General features: G+C 32.3%; 2 protein-coding genes across 2 annotated transcripts; one reads left to right on the forward strand and one right to left on the reverse strand.

Moving 5' to 3' along the window:
* Positions 1–2873: 2873 nt before the first annotated feature.
* Positions 2874–3896, reverse strand: LOC110784832 (uncharacterized). Its single transcript, XM_021989281.2, has 2 exons — positions 3674–3896; positions 2874–3573 (listed from the first exon to the last, which is right to left on the reverse strand). Exons 1-2 carry the CDS (start codon positions 3813–3815, stop codon positions 3065–3067), a joined length of 651 nt encoding a protein of 216 aa, XP_021844973.1. The 5' UTR covers positions 3816–3896; the 3' UTR covers positions 2874–3064.
* A 2137-nt stretch (positions 3897–6033) lies between these two features.
* LOC130471487 (uncharacterized) lies at positions 6034–7882 on the forward strand. Its single transcript, XM_056841660.1, has 2 exons — positions 6034–6714; positions 7392–7882. Exons 1-2 carry the CDS (start codon positions 6627–6629, stop codon positions 7700–7702), a joined length of 399 nt encoding a protein of 132 aa, XP_056697638.1. The 5' UTR covers positions 6034–6626; the 3' UTR covers positions 7703–7882.
* Positions 7883–8135: the final 253 nt, after the last annotated feature.

Below are 8135 nucleotides of genomic sequence, written 5' to 3' on the forward strand. Positions count from 1 at the left end.
AGACATTTGTAACGGTTGTTCCCGTCATTATTTAGTTTTTAACCCCGTCATTATTAGGTTGTCATTAGTGAATCAAATTCCAATACTGGTATTATGATTTGAAATTTTTAAATAGTTTCAATTTTTCTACCATACTCATACAAGATAAGATTTTCCAAATTTAATTGGACCTGGATCGTATTTGTATTATTAATTAATAAACAAGACAATTAACTATTATCAATTGGGGTCTAACTAAATTTATTTACAAAGAAGTATGAGTAATACATAATCCTCAAGTCTTATATGTGATCAGCCACACCATGAACTCGATGGTGTGGCATGTTCACACTAATAAATAAGCCCAGCGCGTTTAAAGTACAGAAAATAAAGTAACATCGGCATAGAAAATAAAGTAACATTAACATAGAAAATAACGTAACTGCAATATATATAAAGAACCTCTAACATGAAATTGAAGAAAATACAATAAAATAATAAAATAACGGTGAATACAATGTATAAGTAACACCAACATAGAAAGTCAAGTAACAACAGTCTATACAAGGATCCCCTAACATGAAATTGAAGAAACTGCAATAACTAAAAGTAACATTAGCATAAAAAGTCAAGTAACAACCGTCTATATAAGGAACCTCGAACATGAAATCCAAGAAATTGTAGTAAAACAAGAAAATAACATCGAATAAATAACATCATCATAGAGAGTCAAGTAACACCACTCTACAATAAAACAAGAAAAGTAACAACGAATACAATATATATAAGTAACATCAACATAGAAAATCACACAAGTCTATACAAGGAACCTCTAACATGAAATTCAAGAAACTGCAGTAAAACAAGAAAAGTAACCGCGAATACAACATATAAGTAACATCAGCATAGAAAGTCCAGTAACACCCATCAATAACCCTCTCCATATTAGCTGCGCGCGTCACACCATCAAGTTGATGGTGTAGCTGGTCACACATGAGAAACGCTGATACATAATCAAGGATATTTAACAATTAGAAAACATAAAAGGTTTTATACACTACACCCCCGCGCGCGTGTTTTTTTTTTTTTTTTTTAAATAATTTCTACGTTATATCCATGCTTTTGAAATCATCCACATCCCACCCTTATATATACTTTTAGAATATGATCAACTTTATTCTTATTGTTAACCCAATGTTAATATAGCATATTAGGTACACTCAAGTGCACCGTGCACCATCTTACATTTTTCCTTTAGTGTGTGGAGAAAATGTGAGAGAGACCACCAATGAGCATTAAAATATCCCTGGGTGCACCTAATAATATTCATAATGTTAAAAATCTTGTTACTTTTTAAACAGACCAAGTTTTTTCTATACCATAATCAACATTTTCTTTGTTGTTAACTCAACGTTAATATAGAAAAAAACTAATTTAGAAAAAGAAAATTAACAGAACATGTTAACAATGGGTTGGCGGCAGGGACAAAGTTAATTCACTTTACAACTACATTGGTACAACATAGAAAGCAAAGAAACATCGAGATATAATGTAGAGAAAACTTACCAAAAACTTCGCTTTATTCATTGTAAAATATGGTTTGATTTTAATAAGAATTAATTAGCAATAAGTTTATGAAATAAGGTGAAAATATCATACATAAACACTTTATTTACCAAAAAAAATAACCACAACAATCCTATAAACCAAAAGATTAAAAGTAATAAGAATTAAAACTCTAACCACTTGATGGTTCTAACGATACCTAATCTATATTTTCCAGGGATAAATTGTACTTATACAACCTTTATTTTTTATAAACTTATGTTACATAAACTTAACTGAACTTAATTACTTTTTTCCTAAAATGTAAGATAAAATATCCTACAATATAAGGTAAAATAAAATGAACAAAGCATATACAATCTAAATTACCAGCGAATCCAATCACTTATTATTAATATCCATTAATCCAAATCGGTTTGTTTGTTTGTTTGTTTTCTTTGTTATTTTGTTGGATCTAATACTATTTTAAAATCCATATCAATTTGTTGATGCCAACACGTCGTTCGTTAGCTTCATTCAATTCGTACTATCAATATTTCAACAACGTGCACTCGATCCCTTTTCTTTTCCCACTTGATAACGTGCCTTCATTTCCTGCTTCTATTTTCTTCAACTTGCATGATGTTACTATTATCAACTTTCATGCTTCCCTATATATCTACTTATCTACATGATTTGATTATGGTTTATGGTATGGACAATAATTGGCGCCTCTACTTTGAAACAATTGTCCACTACGACATTTTTTAATGCACAATCGATAATACGTTGTATAATTAATTGAGTATTAATCGGTTTCGAATCAGTCAGCGGCGGAGCCAGAATCTCCAAATTGTGGGTACGAAAAAGTTAAGTTATTGTTCATCAGCACGTAATTTGCTAACCCATGAATCCATGGTTATACAAAATTATCAATATTAATGAAGACATAGAAGAGAGAGAGATAGCTATATGTCAAGAAAACTAGTCAGTGGTCTGGGCAATGTCCCGGAGTGTTGCATATAGTTTAAGTTTGTCTTAATCATTTCAAATTTACTTATAAATTTATGTATGTATGCATTTAAAGAATAATATGAAGTTCATTATATATACAGTTGAAAAATAAAATTGGTTAATCAACAATCGATAGACTAAATTTTTGAGTAATTTACATTATTTGCGTAAAACTTTATTTGATTAGCTAAAGAAAAGAAAATCATTTTTTCTATTTTTTTCTCTATTAATTTTTATGTTTGATCTATATATTTTTTTATCTCTATTAATTTTTATGTTTGATTTAAATATTTTTTTAAAAAAGATATACTATGTATAATTTGATTAATAAATGAATAAAATGAAGGTAGAAATTTTTTTATGATAAATTGTTATTCAAGTACATAACTTTGGGAATTAAAGTTTTATACATTCATAAGAATATTTTTTCTCTTTTTTAATAGTTGGTGCATATATGAGGTTGAAAGTTCCTCGTTGATAAAGGAGGAATGTTGAACAAGTAAAGGGGCGTTCAAAGGAGCAACACTTAATGGCTTATTGGTTTAACCAATCTAAGAAACAACATTAGAAGAGATGCAGCTAAAGTGGACCCAATAAAAAAACAAGGCCCAAATAGCTTACAGTTTGTAGTATCATTTTCATTGATCTCATCCAAATCATCACCTAATTGTTTAGTTTCAAAACCATCTCCAAGGCCTAGCTTTTTCTCAACTATTTCCTCCTCTTCCTCAACGACTTGGTTGATTTCCCTTCCTCCATTACTTAGCAATTCCAAATTATGTTGATCATACTTAATGCCTTTGTTTAGCTTGGGCATGTAGATTGTCAACGTCGATTCATCATCATTAAAATTGGCCTTAATTCCATCCAATGAAACTCCTTGAGGAATTTTGAACACCTTTATTAAATTTGGTTCCTTGTTGTGCATCATTACCATTTCTTTTTCTTGCACCGCCTTGGAATTGTTTTCACAACTAATTGAAATTAATGTTCCATCTTCGTTTATGTCGATCTTGATATCTTCCATTCTATACCCTAAACAACAACCCAAAAAAGAATCTTAATAATAAATCGTATTTATAGGGGCTAAAACGAAACATTAGATTCATTATAAGATAGAAAAGAAATGTAATACCTATAAGATGAGCAGTAAGAATAAAGTTAGGTTGGGTCTCTTTGGATAGAAAAATAGGACAAACTTTAGCATTCCGGAAGTCAGTCGTTTGATGATCATTGTCTGTGGTGTTGGTAATCTTAAGGTCTAATTGAAGATCCATCTTTCGAAGAATAAAAAGTATATGGATCGATGTTGCTTATTTCATCTAAATTAAATAAACTACTCGATCTTATATATTATGAATTATGAATTATGAATTATGAATTATGATGCTGAAAGTTATTTATGGAAAATGGTGGTATTAAAGCTAGCTAGGGAAAAGGATTGGAGCAAAAGTGTGTGTGAATTATCAAAGTAGAACAAGTAAAATAAATGTGAAACAGACCATTTATGCATTTCTTTAAGTTGTGAAAAGCAAACAACATATGCATTTCTTTAAGTTGCCTTTTTCTTAAATTCTCACCTTTTAACTGGCCTGGGTTACGTTAGCTTGCCTTGGCGGGAAGATACCGTCTTCTTTTTTTCTTTTTCTTTTTTGACAAGAAGATAGCGCGCCTTCTTGCTGATGCCAAGTTAATTTAAGCCATTTTTTTGACAATTAGCTGCTAGTCGTTGGTTGTTTGTATAAGTGGTTTGTTTGTTTGTTTAAAGTGTTTGGAAAATTAGATATTTATTTTGTAAAATGTTCATTATTAAGACATTGAAATAAAGTTATGTAGGATGGTAAAATTTTATAATATTAGGTCAAAATTGTCATTTTACACATACTTCCTCAAACCTCTAATGTAAAAAGCTTCTATGTTGAGCTTTTTTAAACTTAATTTATCCATCTCAAACTCTCTTTCAAACATCTGCTAACACTCTCACTTCCATCTACTAACCAATAAACACTTCCATTAGCAAAGGGGCACCTCTTCCTTCTTATTCGACTTAGCTAAATCCTGCTTATCATGGTTATCATGGTTATCAACCCAGTGTGCAGTGGTTTAGACTTTTTATTTTGGTGGTGCCACCATTTCACCATCCTCCCTTCGTTTAATCCCTCATTTAGCATCCAAATCCATATCTTGATCTTTGCCTTCCTTGAAAGCATTTATTGCTTTAACTTCAATTCTTTCTGAGTGTGTGCCCTCAAGGTTTCATACCTCCCTTAAAATTTCTTTGTTGTTTGGTTCTATCTCCTTTTGCTTTCCTAAAATATTTTTATGCTTTCTCCTGCCTTGCCAATTTTGCTAGAGTCAATCCCCTCCTAAAAAGAGCCTTCACATTTCTCTCATCACTCTCCAATACTAAAGAGCGGGAGATAATAGCTAGGCTAAACTCATTTAATTCAAATGAAAAGAGATTGCGAGTTCTTTCAACTCCAAACTGATGTCATGCATATGAAAGTTTTCACTAAGGCTCCGTTTGGTAGGGTGTAAAACGTTTTCATGGAAAACGATTTTCCCATTTTTAATCATTTTACGTTGTTGGGTTGGGCAAGGGATGAAAAACAGTTTTCTACAACTCCCCAAAAGGGGAAAAATCGTTTTCCATTAGAAAGGGAGGGAAACCACTTTTCATCCTTACCTCCCTCTCATTTCTTCCCCTCAATCTTCACCATCTTCTCCCATTTTCTTTTGAGGAACCAAACAAAGAAAAACTAGTTTGGAATTGTGTTTTCCCTTGAAAAATATTTTCCATGAAAAATCATTCTACAATGAAAACGTTTTAAGCCAAACCAAACGGAGCCTAACACCACATATAGTGACACAAAAGCATTTGATTGTCTTTTGATACTTCAGCAACGCAGACCTAAAATCATTCCTCTTAAATATAAAATTCCCTTCTTTCTTAAGGGAAAAACACATTTGATTATCTAAAAAAGCGCAACATTGTTTTTTTCCTATTATTTTATCTGTTAATTTCATGGTTTTATGTTTGATCCAAATCAATTTCCAGAAAATATATGTGATTTGATTAGTAAATGAATACAATTAAGAAAAATTGTGATCATAGATCATATATAGAACAACATTTTTCTTTATTTATTGTGTTAGAGTTGTAAGTTGTATTGTTAGAGTGATGGATAAAACTGTGCATTAACATGTGAGAGGTCATGAGTTCGAGGATGTAAAACAACATTTTTTCTACGGTTTGTCGAAATTTATAATATTTTAAAACATAATGTTTTTCACATCACGATGTCACATATCACTTCTTTAACTTTAATTTCTTTTTGTAAAACCAAACATTTATTTCCCACTTTACCTATCCTTCGTTCTTCTCCACCTTAAATGAGTATTATTATACAAAGTACGTCTTTTCTCACACCATTAATTTATTTGTTTCACATCCAAATCTCAATTTTGACAAGTTAATTTCCCCTATTCTGAAAGGGATGATCCGGATAACCTAAATCCATATTGTGTTCTCACTTAAGACATTTCTTACCTTAAAAAATGAATAGGGGTGAAAGATTGGAATTCGAGGCATGTTGTAGGAGTAAACTGTACTGAAGGTCCCTAAATTTTGCCAAAAGGAGCAGTTAGGTCCCTCAAGTTTCAAAAGGAGCATTTAGGTCCCTCAAAATGGATGGAAAACGCTGCTTTTTGTTTTCCGTCACTAACGGCCGTTAAAATGAATATAATAATATAAAAAATTATTAAAATAAAAGGAGAATTAATATACACGTAGATTAATGATTGAAAACAGATGATTTTGATGAAAATAAGCTTTTTCCAATTACTTAGCCTTTTCAACTTACTTTTTCAATGTGTACACGTGGAAACCTTCCAACTTCCCTCGTTTTTCTGGTTCCTTCCTAATAATGTTTTGGCGGTATTTTTTTTACTGTTCCCAACCCTATTTCCCCCCTTTTCACTTCCTATTTATATGGTCCCCCCTCCCATTTTCACTCTCAGTTGTCTTTTTCCCATTTACTCAAACACTTAAGAGAATTTGAAGTTATTGCTCTGAGTTTTCTGCAAAAATGGGTTCTTGCGTATCCAACAAGAGGACTGCTGATAAGTGGGAATGTCGCACCCCCAAGAGAACAAGAATTTCCAGATGGGACGAAGGTATTTTCATTCAATTTGTCGGTTTTTTCAATAAATGTTTGCAGTTGAGCCATGATAAATTAGGGCTTTTTTGTTAAGTAACTTTTTCCCAAAATTGGTGCATGCATTATCTTGATTGTGGTGTTTTATATGTTAATTTAAACAATCGTGAGCTGATTTCGCATAATTTATCAATTCAAGTTGGAATTAGGGTTTCGTCCGTTTTTACTTTCCAATATTTAATTCGAATTGATGCTTGCATGTTCTTGAAAATGGTGTTTAATATGTTAAATTATACAATTGTTGCCTAATTTGGAATTAATTTAAACTAGATTTTGTAGTAATTAGGGTTTCACTTACTGTTTTTGATTCACTTAAATAAAAAACAAAGTTTGATTAATTCGAATTGATGCTTGCATGTTCTTGAAAATGGTGTTTAATATGTTAAATTATACAATTGTTGCCTAATTTGGAATTAATTTAAACTAGATTTTGTAGTAATTAGGGTTTCACTTACTGTTTTTGATTCACTTAAATAAAAAACAGAGTTTGATTAATTCGAATTGATGCTTGCATGTTCTTGAAAATGGTGTTTATTTAAACTATTGTTTAATTTGGAAGTATTTTAATCTAGATTCTGTATAATAATTAGGGTTTACTTACTGTTTTATTGACTTTGGCCGTTACTTTGACTTTAGGAGACCTTGCTTTAAGGGAGGCACACCCCCTTTGTCATCATCAAGACATCCTCATCACCCAGATCTTCACCAAGCTGGACTGGGAGGGGCAGGCTGCTGTGGAGATGGTATGCAAGCAGTGGCGTAGGTGGGCCAAGTTGCGGTACCGCCTCCCATACCACTACCCTCAAGGATGCTACCGCGTGTGGCTGCGGGAGTGGGTGATCATGGACATCATTGACAATGATGGCCGTGACTTCCACGCCTGGATGGACAAGGACATGACCGTCTACTTTGACGGCTTCCCCCTCCTTTTCAAGGAGGAGGAGTAGCTGGTGGTGGAGGCCATGCAGGGGTGGTGGTGGCGCTGGTGGTGGCCCCTCTTTTGTCAAACTTATGATGATCCAGCTTGTTTATAGCTTTTTTTATTTTTAATTTTCAAGGACAATTACATTACTACTGTCATTGCAATTAGGTTTTTGTGAATGTGACAAATGTTGGTTTTTGGTATTTGTCACTGCTATGACGGTAGTTTATATCTAACCGTAGGCTTCTCCCTCAATAGTGGATTGAGGTTTGAAATGTTAGGGTTGAAGCCTACCCTTTTGTAAATGAATGAATGATCATGATGGATGAATGAATGAATGCAATTTAACCTTTTGTTATCTCTTGTGTTGTTATTCAAGATTTGGTTTGGTTTGATTTCTTTAAGTTTTGTTTTTTTAATTGATATTGTTTAACTTTGATCAGATGTTGATGATTTGA

The sequence above is a fragment of the Spinacia oleracea genome, chromosome 4 (assembly GCF_020520425.1).
Source record: "Spinacia oleracea cultivar Varoflay chromosome 4, BTI_SOV_V1, whole genome shotgun sequence".
Lineage (NCBI taxonomy): Eukaryota > Viridiplantae > Streptophyta > Magnoliopsida > Caryophyllales > Amaranthaceae > Spinacia > Spinacia oleracea.

Excerpts from the sequence above, each read along its gene's own strand:
- LOC110784832 (XM_021989281.2), bottom strand. The coding sequence starts at position 3,815 with ATGGATCTTCAATTAGACCTTAAGATTACCAACACCACAGACAATGAT. Across the intron at positions 3,574-3,673 it reads TCTTACTGCTCATCTTATAG|GGTATAGAATGGAAGATATC; the intron begins GTATTACATTTC and ends GTTGTTGTTTAG.
- LOC130471487 (XM_056841660.1), top strand. The coding sequence starts at position 6,627 with ATGGGTTCTTGCGTATCCAACAAGAGGACTGCTGATAAGTGGGAATGT. Across the intron at positions 6,715-7,391 it reads AATTTCCAGATGGGACGAAG|GAGACCTTGCTTTAAGGGAG; the intron begins GTATTTTCATTC and ends CTTTGACTTTAG.